The sequence below is a fragment of the Petromyzon marinus genome, chromosome 6, assembly GCF_048934315.1.
Source record: "Petromyzon marinus isolate PM22_M1 ecotype Great Lakes invasive population chromosome 6, UKy_Petmar_22M1.pri1.0, whole genome shotgun sequence".
NCBI classification, from domain to species: Eukaryota; Metazoa; Chordata; class Hyperoartia; order Petromyzontiformes; family Petromyzontidae; genus Petromyzon; species Petromyzon marinus.
Genome location: NC_133672.1, coordinates 11,358,041 through 11,373,350, shown reverse-complemented (window position 1 = coordinate 11,373,350; position 15,310 = coordinate 11,358,041). Strand labels below are relative to the sequence as shown.

The following is a 15,310-nucleotide window of genomic DNA, read 5'->3' as shown; positions in this document are numbered from 1 at the left end:
TGCACTTCAGGTTGATTTCATAATTATGAGCATTGGGCTATAATGTAAATAATGCATGGACACCCAAAATGATCGTTTTTTTTACATTCTTGAAGCTCAGCTCTTGCACAGACCTGTTGTGAATACCAATGCGTTCATGACACAGACTATGGAGAAACAATATATTAATATCACGCGTCTGTCAGATAAGTTTTGATTTGAAGTAGGGTGCAATGTGTGAACATGCTTTTGAATTCACAGCAGTGATGCACAAGCATTTCCACTCGGAGGTGAAATTGGCTTTCATTAACATCTCTGCCCCCGATTCACTCATGCCATTTTTTAAACAATAAGAGCCACAACAATTCAAAAGATTGGGCAGGCAAAGAAGTCAGGCACACAAATCAGCTCGCGGTCATCAAGTTGGCCGCATGGGTTCATCACGGTGGAATGTTTGTGAAGCCACGACGTTGCACGGTGGTGGTGATTGTTTATGCCACGGCATACCCATGCCGTGTCATGACAAGCCACGTTGTACTTACTACAGCTCGGCAGCCCTTAGTTGGGCCGCAGAGACGGCTGCTCAGTGAGCTGGGAAACCTTCTCAGAAAACTCGTTCGCTACAGCCTGCAAGTACTGTGCCGGGGAGAGTGGGAGAGAGAAGGTGTTGAGGCAAGGCTCCCAAGAGAATGTGCTTTGAAGAGAAGCTATTTCACCCTAGCAAACCCCCCCCCCCACCCATCGAGGTGGTGGGATGAAGTTATATTTGTCAAGATCCTGTTGTTAGCTGTACACTCTTATACATTTGCATGAATGCATTAATATTGACCTTGAATGCATTTGAATGCAATAACGTCTTTTGAGTTTACATTGCACATCAACAGTGCCCCTGATGTGACGTGGAATTAAATTGTGTGCAGGAGACGTAGATGTTTTTTTTTATGGAAATGAAATGCATTGACATCGCATGATTGCGAGAGGTGGTGGCGGCTTGAAAAGGCCTTCATCCAGCAGTGGATTGCCCTTGTCTGATTGATGATGATGACATTGAAATGCTGATGCAATCGTCCACAAATTCTACATCCAGAAAGTTAATGTAACTATAAAAAAACAGAAATACAACAAATTCTAAAATCGGTGTGTACATGAATTTGAAAATAAAACAGAAATGGAATGCTTATGGGCTTCAGAGCTAAAGACATTTTGGAAGTCCTTGATCTTACCTGGGCTTCCTCTTCGAGGATCTGCTGTAAAACTTCCTTGTGGGAGTCTTCCAGCTTCTCTTGGCGTTTGGTTTGAGATTCCGTCAGCTGGGCAACACGAGTACAGAGAGATGGCCACACTGATCGTGATGACGGCCATTGCTTAAGAGATGTGATGGACTGGCATTTATAATACAATGTCGCATATCAGACCGTCGCATACCTGCCCTGATGAATTAATCTGCCATCAACCAGTGCAGTATTTGTGCATGGCGCAACTGTAAATTTTGTATTGATGTTCACAAATCCACACCTTTCCACACACGGCAATGCGTTCTTAATCTCACATACAATCACTTACTTCTAAAGTACGGCACACGCAAGTATTGCCATTGTTCCACTTAATTTTGTCCGTTAACCTATTTGTGCATGATGTAGCTGTGATTTTTCGATAGATGTTAACATATCTGACCTTTTTACACATCCACCTCCTCCGAATTGCTATACGTGATGCAATCTCTACTGACTTTAGAAAGTAACTTGATATAATTGATTTGTCTCATGATAATAGGGTTTTCCCCTTTTCCTGGCAACAAAACAGTTGTGTTAAGTTGTTAAAACACCAAACTGAAACCTTTTACAAGGAATCATGTCTGCATTAACCACAATGCTTGTGGTCAAAATGCAAACAAAAAACACATACTCTGATAATATATCCATTGTCTTTGAAACTGATTGGTCCACACCAGAGACAGCTTTCTTTAGAGCCTCGTCTCAAACGATGTTAGACCAGAGGACGCCAAAAGGCGTACAGCCCAAAGACAATGCCACTATCAGAGTAATGAGAGCTCGGGGTGAGCATCTACACCACAATACTTGTGGTCAGAATGCAAACAAAAAACATACTCTGATAATGCGCCTTTTGGCATCCTCTGGTCTAGCACCGTTTGAGACGAGGCTCAAAAGAAAGCTGTCTCTGGTGTGGACCAATCAGTTTCAAAGACAATGCATATATTATCAGAGTGTTTTTTGTTTGCATTCTGACCACAAGGATTGTGGTTAATGCAGACATGATTCCTTGTAAAAAGGTTTCAGTTTGGTGTTTTAACATCTTAACACCTGTTTTGTTGCCAGAAAAAAGGGGAAAAACCTATTATATTTTGGTACTGGCAAAGGAGGTCCCATGATGGTATTTGTCTCATTGTGGTGATCTAAGATAAAGTAGCTCCTTTATTGTCATTCTACTCCCATGCATCATGCAAATCAAACAAAGCCTTGGCAAAATATAACAAAAGCAGTACAAGCACGGGGAATTCACGAGACCAGTATTTGAGGAAAAACAAACATCAGCTGTTGCTCATCGTGTGTGTGTATGTACATACCATTTTTATTGTCTGCACCACTTCTTGAATATGGGTCCTGTTGATTTCAGTCTTGAGCCTATCAAAGGAAATAATTGAGAATAATTATTACTACAAGCAGATGCCACTGCGTTGCTTTGCAAACGCTTACGTATTTGAATCTGATGCTGTCTGTGGCCAACGGTAACGGAATGACACAACACCACACAGAACCTGATAATCGCAATATTTATTTGAAATATAATTTGGGCTGCTTTCAAGTCTGAATGTCCTTACATGGCAGGTCGATGTGAAGCATTAGAGATGCTGTTTAATCACCGTGTCCAATACACCTGCATAGCTTGTACAATTCAGTTACCGTGGAATCACCAATCTCTTAATAAATTAACGTTTGAGAAACAGAAAATACACACGAGTGGAATTATTTTAAATCTGCAGCAATCCCTCAGGTCCGACTCGTACCCTTCCACCTCTTGCTTGTCCTTCGTGTCTTTGGACATCACCTCTGTGATCTTCTCCTGCCGCCTGCCGTCCATTTTCTTCTTCAGCTCTTTAGTTTCTCTGAAAAGAAAAACCCAGAGCAGCTGTTGCTTGCGCATGGCGCCGTCTTGTCGCATTGGAAAGCCAAAGATGAATTTGTCGAGCGGTCTCGCGTCATTTCTTGAAGCGTGGCACATCGCTGCTGTCACACGTGGACTGACGCTCGCACACAACGAACGGTGAAGCGGAGGCTACTTCTTTTGATTGCACATTGCCACCTTTTCTGGTACCTTCATTGCCCCGAGTTTCAAGGAAGTAAGAACAAGAATGGGAATATGAAAAAATAAGATTAGGTTTTACCCTTTCTGGCAATAAAACAGGTGTTAAGATGTTAGAACACCAAATATAAACCTTTTGCAAGGAATGGTGTCTGAACGTCTTAACGCCTCTTGTTTTCTTGCCAGAAAGGGTAAAACCTATTCTCATGTTTTCATACTTTTATGCTGGCAAAAAAGATCCCATTTTGTCGCTGCTCACCCCGAAGAATGGGAATTGTTGTATTTATTTTATTTACTTTCAATGTTTAAAAATTGTAAGTGCTCAAGTTGAAATAAGTTAAAAAGCCTCTCTGATATTACTGCAATTCTGTACTTGATTTTTTTCCCTAGTGCATTCTTAACAGCAGTGGCAAAGATACCAGACGATTTCAATAGAGGGCAATCTTGACCACGCGATGAGGCCATCTCCTTATCAGCCTCATATTTACGTGCTATGAAGAAGGCTCACTGCCCAAAATGTCGCCTATTATACGTTTCCTCTTAAGGCAGTGGTGTTACTGATGAAGTTGAGTTTTTTCGTATTAAGCTGGTCATGGTGTACATTCCAATGATGTTCTAGACAGGGTAGAGATCTGACATTTGGTACGAACGTGATTGAGTCTGTTCTTTTATCAGGAAAGATCTGAAAGTGAAAAGTTTACAATCTGCGGCACGCCCCTAGGTGGATATTTTTGTTTTGCATTCGAGTCTAGGCCTACAACATTTGCATTCAGAGGTTTTCAAGGATCCTGCAACCAAATACGACATATTTTTTTATTCCTTAAATCAAAATTTGTTCAAATACTGTTATGTAATCTTCTCAATAAATAGTTTTGGGCACTTAAAAAAAAGCTACACCATTCTTGACAAGGCAGGTGTAGTCTGGTATCAGTTGCTAATAACAAAGGCAGAAAGAGAATGATTATCTCATTCTGTGTTGGCTGTATTTTGTAATTTAACCAACTTGAACAAGAATGCTTTTTTTCTAAAACACGTACCCATACCACATTTAGTTCACATTCATCGTTTGTGATGAATAAGAAGGTGCAGCCTCACCTCTCACAGATGTCTCTCAGCTTCTTGAGCTGAGTAGCCTGGCACTCCACGGCAACTTCGTGCATTTTCTGCACCATCTAGGAACAAAGGCACCAAAGACAAAGATCCCCCGGTGTAGCCTTAACAGACTTTTGGGGCAAGTGCCGTTAGCGAGCACCTATGAAGGTTTACACACCGCACCAGATACTCAATTGAGGCTGAGTCGACCTAGGGGGAGGCCCAGGACCAGTTCAGATAATCGTCACTGATATTGGCCATGAGCGGGAATCGAACCCGGGCCGCTGGGTTGGTAACGCAACGCGCTAACCACGACACTACCGCTGACAACTTAATGCATTGCCTGAACCATATGGGGGCACTTGCACCACACAGCACACACGGAGTGCAATTCCCATGAACACCATTCCTAGTACACAAAGTCTACCACAACACTGGCTATGTTTTAAGCGATTTACAAATAATTCCCGTCTTGACTCTACTGCAGAACTGGCTGACTACGACAAATCTCAGACAGTGATCGGAAATAAGTTCCACTTAAATGGGCCGGACACTGCAAAAGTTTGGGGTGAGTGGGGTGAGTGTGAGTGGGGTGAGTTGGTGAGTGTGAGTGGGGTGAGTGTGAGTGCGGTGAGTGGTGTGAGTGGGGTGAGTGTGAGTGGGGTGAGTGTGAGTGGGGTGAGTGGGGTGAGTGTGAGTGGGGTGAGTGTGAGTGGGGTGAGTGTGAGTGGGGTGAGTGTGGTGAGTGTGAGTGTGGTGAGTGTGGTCAGTGTGAGTGGGGTGAGTGTAGTGAGTGTGAGTGGGGTGAGTGTGGTGAGTGTGAGTGGGGTGAGTGTGGTGAGTGTGAGTGGGGTGAGTGTGAGTGGGGTGAGTGTGAGTGGGGTGAGTGTGAGTGGGGTGAGTGGGGTGAGTGTGAGTGGGGTGAGTGGGGTGAGTGTGAGTGTGGTGAGTGTGAGTGTAGTGAGTGTGAGTGGGGTGAGTGTGGTGAGTGTGAGTGGGGTGAGTGTGGTGAGTGTGAGTGTGGTGAGTGTGAGTGGGGTGAGTGTGGTGAGTGTGAGTGGGGTGAGTGTGGTGAGTGTGAGTGGGGTGAGTGTGGTGAGTGTGAGTGTGGTGTGAGTGTGGTGAGTGTGAGTGGGGTGAGTGGGGTGAGTGGGGTGAGTGTGGTGAGTGTGAGTGGGGTGAGTGTGGTGAGTGTGAGTGGGGTGAGTGTGAGTGAGGTGAGTGGGGTGAGTGTGAGTGGGGTGAGTGGGGTGAGTGGGGTGAGTGTGAGTGGGGTGAGTGTGAGTGGGGTGAGTGTGGTGAGTGTGGTCAGTGTGAGTGGGGTGAGTGTAGTGAGTGTGAGTGGGGTGAGTGTGGTGAGTGTGAGTGGGGTGAGTGTGGTGAGTGTGAGTGGGGTGAGTGTGAGTGGGGTGAGTGTGGTGAGTGTGAGTGGGGTGAGTGTGAGTGGGGTGAGTGTAGTGAGTGTGAGTGGGGTGAGTGTGGTGAGTGTGAGTGGGGTGAGTGTGGTGAGTGTGAGTGGGGTGAGTGTGAGTGTGGTGAGTGTGAGTGTGGTGTGAGTGGGGTGAGTGTGAGTGGGGTGAGTGTGAGTGGGGTGAGTGTGAGTGGGGTGAGTGTGGTGAGTGTGAGTGGGGTGAGTGTGAGTGGGGTGAGTGTGGTGAGTGTGAGTGGGGTGAGTGTGAGTGGGGTGAGTGTGAGTGGGGTGAGTGTGAGTGGGGTAAGTGTGAGTGGGGTGAGTGTGGTGAGTGTGAGTGTGGTGAGTGTGAGTGGGGTGAGTGTGGTGAGTGTGAGTGGGGTGAGTGTGGTGAGGGTGGTGAGTGTGAGTGGGGTGAGTGTGAGTGTGGTGAGTGTGGTGAGTGTGGTGAGTGTGAGTGGGGTGAGTTGGTATGTCAGTGGGTGGGTGAGCAGGTGAGTGGATGTGTCGGTGAATCCGTGGGGCGGCAGCGCACAGCTGTAATCCAGCGCTATAGAAGGCAAGGGGTGCGGGATCACAGAAATGTTGTGAAACTCCCTTCCCGTAGGTGTCGAGATGCCATATCCTGGTTTGCCAGTAGAATGCGCTGCAGCAGGTGTGGACTAATCTCGATTTTGCTTGTCACCATCATGCAAGTGTTGGCCGCTGCCATGCGTGGGTTTTTCCGGGTGATCCAGTTTCCTCCCACACCTATAAACATTAATTGTGGCTGAAAACACCTTTATACAGTAGAACCCCTGTTAACGACTAATCGCTTAACGACGGGCCTCTATAGAGCCCAATGTGTAGTGTATAGTGTAGTATATAGTGTAGTGTATAGTATAGAGTATAGTGTAGTGTATAGTGTAGGGCATAGTGGTGGAGTGCCTCCATAGAGCTCAATGTGTAGTGTATAGTGTAGTATATAGTGTAGTGTGTAGTGTATAGTATAGAGGATAGTGTAGTATATAGTGTAGAGTGTACTGTATAGTGTATTATATAGTGTAGTGTATAGTATAGAGTATAGTGTAGTGTATAGTGTAGTGTGTAGTGTATAGTATAGAGTACAGTGTAGTGTATAGTGTAGGGCATAGTGGTGGAGTGCCTCCGTAGAGCAAAAATGTGTTCGCTTACCGACCATTCCCATGTTAATGACAGGCTGGTATAGGTACAGTAAATATTAATTAATGCATTGATTAATCATGCTTCTTTTAATATTATGTATTTATAATGTTGTTAGTATCTTTATGTATTAATATAAATAGTTAAAATGTTACAAAGTACGTTTTTGGGGCGAAAAAGGGTAACTTTCGATGATATCTGAACGAATTAAGCCTTTAAGATGTATTTCTTATACTCGCTTAGCGACCAAATTACTTAACGACCGGTTTCGTGGAACGAATTACCGTCGTCTAGACGGGTTTCATAATATACATGTACCTCGGTGTCGTAGATTGTGCAGCATTTTGAGATACAATTTGCACGAATGATGCGGTGTAAAACCCCTGATCATTATAATAATCATAATTATCAGTGAGTAAGCGGGTGCGTAGGTGGGTGAATCGATGAGTGTGGTTGAGTGTGATCCGGTTGAGTGAACAAGCGGGTGAATTGGTGAGGTTAGTAGGTGGGGGAGTGGGTGAGTGGGTGAGTGATTGATTGAATCGGTGGGTGCGTGAGTGTACGGGCTGGACACTGCAAAACTACTGGGGCCCGTTATCTCGACGTCTGTGTGCGAACAATCAGGTCATCGTGTGCTGTTGCTGCTGCTGCTGACCGGAGTTAACGACACTGTCTCAGGCAGACGACTGGCACCGCACACAAATCAGCGAGATAGGACAGCGCAGGGCTCGGTGTAAACACTTGCGTAGATAAGCATGCACAGCTTGTATTCCATCCCCTGCAACACCAGACTGGAAGCCGGTGCAGCAGTCCGTGATGGGTAATGCGAGCAATGCAACACAAGCAACCAAACACTGGTCGGTCCTGTTCCATTGCAAATGAAGCATAATTTGAGTTTGTCGTTACAGTTGTATATTCATAAATAATTTTTATTACGCAGGAATACTTGAGTTTTAAGATAGTTTACCAGGAGGGTTCCTGCATTGGGAATTTGGCACGTTGGAGGAAGCTGGCGTAGCCAGAGAAAGCGCACACCTTCTGTTCGAAGGGATGACGTTCAAAGCTCCGAACAGACTCGCAAATCAATTCCTGTAATGCTATCAACTGGCCACCGTGCAGCCCAAGCCAACAACATCTGGTATTCTTCGGCAGCATTAACCAAGCTGCAGTCTGATTTGTTTGTGAGATCTGACAAGATTGGGTAAATTCTAGGTTGATTTGGTTGTAGGCGCTCAATGCATCACACTTATAGTGTAATGACTAGTGATATTTAAAGACCTGCACAACACATTCTGATGTGTCTGGCTTAGTAAATTTAGGTGTCACAATTGGATTGACCAAGTCATACAGGAAAATTTTAATTTTAACGGTAATCTAACCCAGGACATTTTCTACATTTATCCTAATTGTGCAACTCAAATGTGCTGTACGTTTTCATTAGATTTTGATCATTACACCTGTACCAGTGTGTTAATGTAACACAGTGCTAATGCTATTTTACTTGCATAGCTTCCTTTTCACCAGAAGAGGGCGAACAAATACTGTAACCATCAGCGAGGTCCAGAGAATTCCGAAAACATTCACAGCACACTGAGGGATGTGAGGAAATGGTTGTGCATGCTGTATGTGAGTGGATTATTTTTTTGACTCCCATAGGCCTGTTGGCAAATGTAGTAGTTACAATGACAGGGGAAATGTTCATACCTCCGCACCTATTATCACGGTTGGCGACGTATGGTGCGAAATAAGTTCTACATACATATCTGATTGATATGTGGGGAGTGGCCCTTCCTCATAGCGCATGTGCAATGATGAAGGGCAATTGCCTAAAACGTTTCTCGTTATAATGTATATATATTTTTAAGGCAGTGTTGTTGACAGTGTGCTGAGTTTTGTTTGTAAATTGTGCTTGTGCACCAATGCCAAATTATCATTAAACTATTTGTGTGGAGTAGTTGCTGGGGCAGAGACTTTTATGTGAGTACTGACATCTGCCATGTTGCAGAGGTTCGCGGTTCAATTCTTGCAAGGGTGTCCTGGTTATTACTGCAGTTGTATTCACCATATATATGCGTCAACGTGGTTGGTAAATATCCCCTGAAGCATTTGTTTTACTTCTAGATTTGAAGCTTTCGTGACTGCAAGGATTCATATTCTTTGGTTTTTTCGGTAAAGTCACGTAGATAAAACAAAATCAAATAGAAGAAAACAACTAAATATGCTCGCGAATTCGGTCAGAAATATGTCGTTTCGTCTCCCCGATATAGCAGCCACCGCAGATACAACTCAATGTGTAAACACCGGGGTACTGTAAGTCAGGAATGTCTTCCAGGGTACTGTAAGTCAGGAATGTCTTCCTGACTTACAGTACCCCGGAATGGCTCCTCCCCCCCCACCTTAACCTTAGCCCCGCACGCCGTCGTGGCTCCCTGCTTGGCTCCTCCCCCCCACCTTAGCCCCGCACGCCATCGTGGCTCCCTGCTTGGCTCCTCCCCCTCACCTTAACCTTAGCCCCGCACGCCATCGTGGCTCCCTGCTTGGCTCCTCCCCCCCACCTTAACCTTAGCCCCGCACGCCGTCGTCGCTCCTTGCTTGGCTCCTCCCCCCCACCTTAACCTTAGCCCCACACGCCGTCGTCGCTCCTTGCTTGGCTCCTCCCCCCCCACCTTAACCTGTATATAAGCTCGAGGGTCTCAGAGCTCACCACTTGATGCAGCTATCTTGCTGTGACTGTTCCACCTGAAGACGGAAGCTTGCGTTGCCTCCGAAACGTCGTGATTTGATTTAGTTGTTTTATTTTATTTTGATTTTGTTTTATCTACGTGACTTTACCGAAAAAAAACAAAGAGTATTTGTTTTACGTCAAACATTGCCAAATTCCAAAGTATTACCCGTAAATTACTCGATTGGGATTACGATCATCAGTCCCCACTGGCAGGCTGGGTGCTGAGTGACCCTGTGTCGCACACGGACCACTACCACACTGTGGATGCCCTTAGGATGTTTGGGATGAGAGGTGATGAGAGGCGCTGCCATGTAAATGCAGAAGATGAAGATTATATCTGTGTTCGTCTCTGCAAATAATTTCTCCAAGGGAAACCACTTCCTTGTGACTTATCTATGCACATGCTGAATAATAAGATTAATTTTCCGCCACTTTTTGGTCACTTCTTTCATTCCAGCAAAGGCTCATATGATGGAATTCAGCGTTTCGGGGAGGGGGGGGGGCAAAACGCCAGTGACTCATTTGCGCAAATAGCTTGGATAATTGCGTTAATTATCAACAACTTCCAGGTCGTTCCTCTTATCTGTGCAAAGACTCGAATAACAGAAATAACTATTGACCAGAACATGAATTTACGTGGATAGATTCAGGGGAATGATCAATAGGAAGAGCGGATAATAGGAATAGTGATGAGGAGTTTTAATGACCATATTTCCAATTAACTTTTTTTATCCCAGTAAATGACATTTATTCGAATGAAAGTTAATGTGGATGTAAAATATTTTGTAATTAGTAGAAAAACAAGCTCCATGCGATGGATTCCATCCAATTACAGACAGCTACTATCAGGACGCTACTGTAAAAACACCGTGAATCACATCATACAACGCCAGTATTGGCCATTACACAGACACGATTACCTCCTGGAAAACAGGAATATACTTATTTTCTCTCTCAGGGGCAGGGAGTCTGTCGGAAACATCTGTGCGTTCGTGTTGAGATTAGTTGGGTGAGCCAGCGGACGACTCGGAGTAGCCTGGTGAACGTTTGAAATGACCGAGGCCTTGGCAGTGCTGTCCTTCTCGACTTTCAGAGGGGCACATTTTGATTCGAATAAGCCGAGGTATTCCTCCGACCTCTTGCCTTGGAGCCTGGTGGCCGCTCTGAACTTTTCTCCGCGAAATATCGGACGTCGGACGCGCACCTGCTTGATGTGCTGCTGCCTGCGCGCCTTCTCCAGCTCACAGTGCTCCTGCCGCATGTGCAGCATCTCCTCCTGCTGTTGCTGCTTCATCTCCGTGATCTGGCGGCCGCCCTGCCCCTCCAGCGCCGACAACTCGCCCTCCAGGCTGGCCGACGGGCTCATGCTTGGAGACGTGCTCAGTGACCTGCTCCTGCAGCCGACGACGACGAAAAATTGACAGAGGGACAAAAACAAAAGTTAACGTCGGGTGACACTTTTCTGAAAATCCAATCGATGGAAATTGTGGACTGCACCCGGTGTCCTGCCTCGCAAACCGAGTTGGCCGCCTGCAGGTTGAAACTCACTTCTTCTTAATTGACTTCTTGAGGGCCTTCTCCAAGCTGACCCTCTGCTTAATGAGCTCTGCCTGAAGGTCGGACAGCCTCGCCATCTGCTCCTTGGCCAGCTCGGCGATGCGCTTCTGGTGCCGTTTGCTCAGGTCTTTGGCCTCCTTGTGCTGCTTGAACTGCAGCTTCAGAACGGCCTTGTGCTGCTTTATCTGCTCCACCGTGAGAGCCTCCACGCCTGCAGAGAGACGCTGCTGGAGATCAACCCGTTTCCGCACGGCGGCGGCCACACACGAACTGCGAGGTAGCGTGCCTTAATCGTGGGAGGGCAAATTAGGGGGACAGAACTTAGAAACACATATCGTCACGGAATGAACCTCAGTATATTGCCGCTTGCGCGGCTTGACCACGTGATGTGACCATAAACGTCCCGAATTGGAGGCTTGATGTTGAGAAGCTGGTTGTGACCGAGGTCACGAAATTGGTTACAAGTTAACACAATTATTTGAGGGCAAGTTGATAATTCACATGGACACGGACCAGAGGTAACATAGCTGGTAGAATTATTCATTACATTCAGAACATGGGAGAGCTATCACAACGTTAACATTTCATCACCATAATGCCCAGGTTGTTGCCATTAATGGAATAACACTCGTCGAGTGAAGTTGGCAAGAAATATATGTAATATCTTAGGTGTGTATTTAGCGCCTCGTCTTCATCAGCCATCGTCAATCCACTGCTGGATGAAGGCCTCCTCAAGCTGCCGCCACTTCTCATGATCCTGGGATGTAATAATCCACCTAGCATCTTCCACACGAGCTGATTTAATCACTCCATCTCCTTGGTGGACATTATTTCAGATGCATTCCTTGGCTGCCACTTTTGTTAGTATTTTTGACCATTGGCCATCACCCCTTCTATAGCGAGATTTCCTACCAAAGCCCAATCACTTTTCTTCACAGTTTGACTGATGTTATTCACCCGCATATGCTCTCCAATTCATGCGTCTTTCAGTGTAATTTCGGCGCGTGCCTCTCATGTGTACAATATGTACCACGGAAATTTGCGGACTGAGTTTCCATCGAAGATGATGATGCCAGCAGTTCTCATGGGATGTAAATTAAAACACTCTTCAGTTGCTTAAATGTTAAAGCTCCACGTTTGAATTAAACAAACGTAGGGATATATAGTTAAATATTGCTGCAGGGGCGTTTTTTTAGGCAAATGTCAAAACAAAAAGCTGAGTTGGTAAGAGGTTACCTCTCAAGATGCTGGCCAAGACGTCATCTTTCTGTGGTGGTGGTTTTGCTGCAATACAAATGTGGGGAAAGTTACGTGTTAAAGTGCACATAGAACTGTTACTTAAGCCTAGCCTGCGACATGGACAATTTCATCTTCGTGAAGTCTCTTAATAAATTTTGCTTTGGCAAAAATGAAAAAAAATGTCGAAAGTGGCATAGGAACGATAATAATAGTGCGAGCGATGCACTGGAACAGCACACATGACTTGGAGCTGCATAAGAACTATCCCTCACATGCTGAAATGATTACATATTTCTAAACTAAACGTTTTATTTTACCAGATAAGGCCCACAGTTATACAGCTCTTTTTCAGCAGTGATTTGGTTACAAATGATAGCTCGACAAAGTGGCTTATCATGTGCAAATTTATAGCAACCAAATACTCTAAACGTATGTGTCTAAATGTGGAGGGAAAACCAGAAGGCCTGGAGAAAAATCCACGTGACCATGGGGAGAGAGACATGCACACTCTAAATATATAACAGGCGTCAAGGTCAGGATTGAACCCACGACCTCCTGTATATCAGGTGAGGTAGTTTACATCTCGCTACGAAGGTGCCCTCATTTCAATAGTTAATATATAAAATTCTGAGTTATACTGTTACCAGTTTTGATAAGATTAAAATACACTCTGGTTATGAAGGTTAAATAGGGGCAAACATCGATGGGGTTATCCTTGCTGAAATATTAATAGTTGTTAAAATACAAATATGAAACTAGCCATGCAACAATGTGATCGATTTAGAGTATAACATGTATTGCACTTACAATGCATGAATTGATTGGAATGTGTATGTATCGTGGGCAAAGGGGCAGCTCTGCAATTACTTGTTTCACACCACTGCTGGTGGAAGAACTGACTCTAGAGAAAGCTGTAGAGCCCCTCCCGTCGGTTTTTGGCCATGCTTATTATGCAAATCAGTGGTGAAATGATAATTTACACCAATGGAGAGAACAAAGTTGTAAAATGAGAAACAGTACAAACGAGACTCTATAGATCAGACAAGGTATCGCTTCGTTCGCCAAATGCTGACCTTGAATCTTGAAAGTTAAATTAATTGCTGGGGAGGTGTGGTGAATTGTTGATGGTCTGCATGGAACGCATGCGGTGCGGCGCTGTACCTGGTGACTTGACCGTGTCGGTTGGGCCGGATCCCTGTGGAGCTCCGGGTGGCGCGGCCACTTTGTGCGGTGCAGGGGGCATGGATATCGGCCCATCCTCGGAAATCTGCCTCAGCACCAAAGCACTCACGCCGTTCTCCTCCTTCTTAATGATCTTGGGAACGACTTCCTGTCAACAAGCAAGCAGCGTGCGAATCATTCCGGAGGCATCCTTGGCAATGGGCCACGTTCGCCAATCTGCTAATCAACTTGGGTTGAATGCGCGCAACACTGTACGCACGAAGCGGGGAGTGCAAGCTGAAAACAAAACAATGCTTTAAAAGAAATTGCACTTGACCAGAACCATACACAGGTGACGGGATTGTACTGCCAAACGTGCACTTTCATTTACTCAGAGTTGTCAGGCACATCACATTCATGCACATCTTCAATATTGTAAGTGGGCAAAAAAAATGAGCAACCTGCAAAACATTGTGTGAGCGGGGTGGGTGGGGAGAAACTGCATGTAAATATTTCGCACTGTATGGCTGAGCGAGATTGTATACATTCGCAGCAATACGCCACATCTCCAACGGGGCAGCAATGCACATGAGCCATACGCACTTCCGCAGTCCCTTCGTCGAATTCGCCGATGAGAGCTGCCAGCTGCTGGGCCCTCTGCTCCATGAGGCTCACATAGCGAATGGGATTGGCGAGCGCCTCCGTCAAATCTGGGGAGGGAACGGCGGCACGCAAATGTGTCTCAGCGGTTTTTACACTGAAGCGGCACCTCTTCGATCAAATCTGGAAATGAGGGGAAAAACCCTGATGTGTCGGGATAATAATGCAGGTCGGAAAACCCATACGTGTCAAACAACACACAGCCGTAGTCCATGTGCAACATACAATCGGCACTTCTTGGAAGAGTGTCCTTTTAACACATTTTTTTGGTCTGTTTGAACTTGCATAGCACGTGTTGAAATAAATGACGTTTATTTTCCAACATTTAGTTTTTCATCCAAAGATCATCATCACTGCTTGAGGAAGGCCTCCCCATGATATTTCAGTCTAAGAGGGTTGTTTGATCATACTTCACCACGCTGGTCAGTGCAGGTTGGAGAAGGGGTGGTGAGGGCCGGGGCCCAGGACTGGTTTAGATATCACTCGCTACTAATGTTAGCTCATTGGCTGTGGCCAAGAGTCAAACTGGGGCCATTCAGGTTCATAGCGCAATGTGGTAAACACCAGGCCACGGCCCCACCGTTATTATCCAACAGTGTTCATTGCTACCAGGTGACAGCACACTCGCAACAATAACTCTTCAATGCAAAGGAGAGCCGGGTGTAGTACCCATGCTTCATTTACGACCCAATATTTTCCTCATCGTTTGGTATACCAGAAGGGGCTGGCACATGGTTCGCTGCCACAGCGATAGTGAGATGTATGCTGGATGTGATGTGCCGGGCATGGAAATGTCTTCCTGGTCGCTGACCCCGACCGAAATTAAGTCCTGCGTGTTATGAACGCTCATATGTTTGATGTAAAGGACACGAACCTGCAAATGCATCGGGGACATAGTCCTTGACTTGTATGTAGACCAAGATGGCTGGTAAGGCCAGGGCTTGGTTGCTTTCGTTACGCAAACAGATGTGCCGGTAACCTAAACACAAAACCATACATCTCAT

The 15,310-nt window shown here is 45.6% G+C and overlaps 1 protein-coding gene across 2 annotated transcripts in view; it reads right to left on the bottom strand.

Moving 5' to 3' along the window:
• Positions 1–15,310, bottom strand: part of PLCB1 (phospholipase C beta 1) — a 196,206-nt gene that overhangs the window by 12,057 nt on the left and 168,839 nt on the right. The window contains exons 24-34 of one of the 2 annotated variants that reach the window (XM_076065045.1): positions 15,181–15,285; positions 14,250–14,356; positions 13,647–13,815; positions 12,483–12,530; positions 11,238–11,457; positions 10,894–11,083; positions 4,396–4,472; positions 3,005–3,103; positions 2,564–2,621; positions 1,203–1,289; positions 522–615 (exon numbers count right to left, since the gene is read on the bottom strand). In XM_076065045.1, the coding sequence (XP_075921160.1) occupies positions 538–615; positions 1,203–1,289; positions 2,564–2,621; positions 3,005–3,103; positions 4,396–4,472; positions 10,894–11,083; positions 11,238–11,457; positions 12,483–12,530; positions 13,647–13,815; positions 14,250–14,356; positions 15,181–15,285 (1,238 nt within the window). In that variant the 3' untranslated portion in view covers positions 522–537. The remainder of the gene's footprint in view (positions 1–521; positions 616–1,202; positions 1,290–2,563; positions 2,622–3,004; positions 3,104–4,395; positions 4,473–10,893; positions 11,084–11,237; positions 11,458–12,482; positions 12,531–13,646; positions 13,816–14,249; positions 14,357–15,180; positions 15,286–15,310) is intronic. The other variant, XM_076065044.1, reaches the window with a different exon arrangement.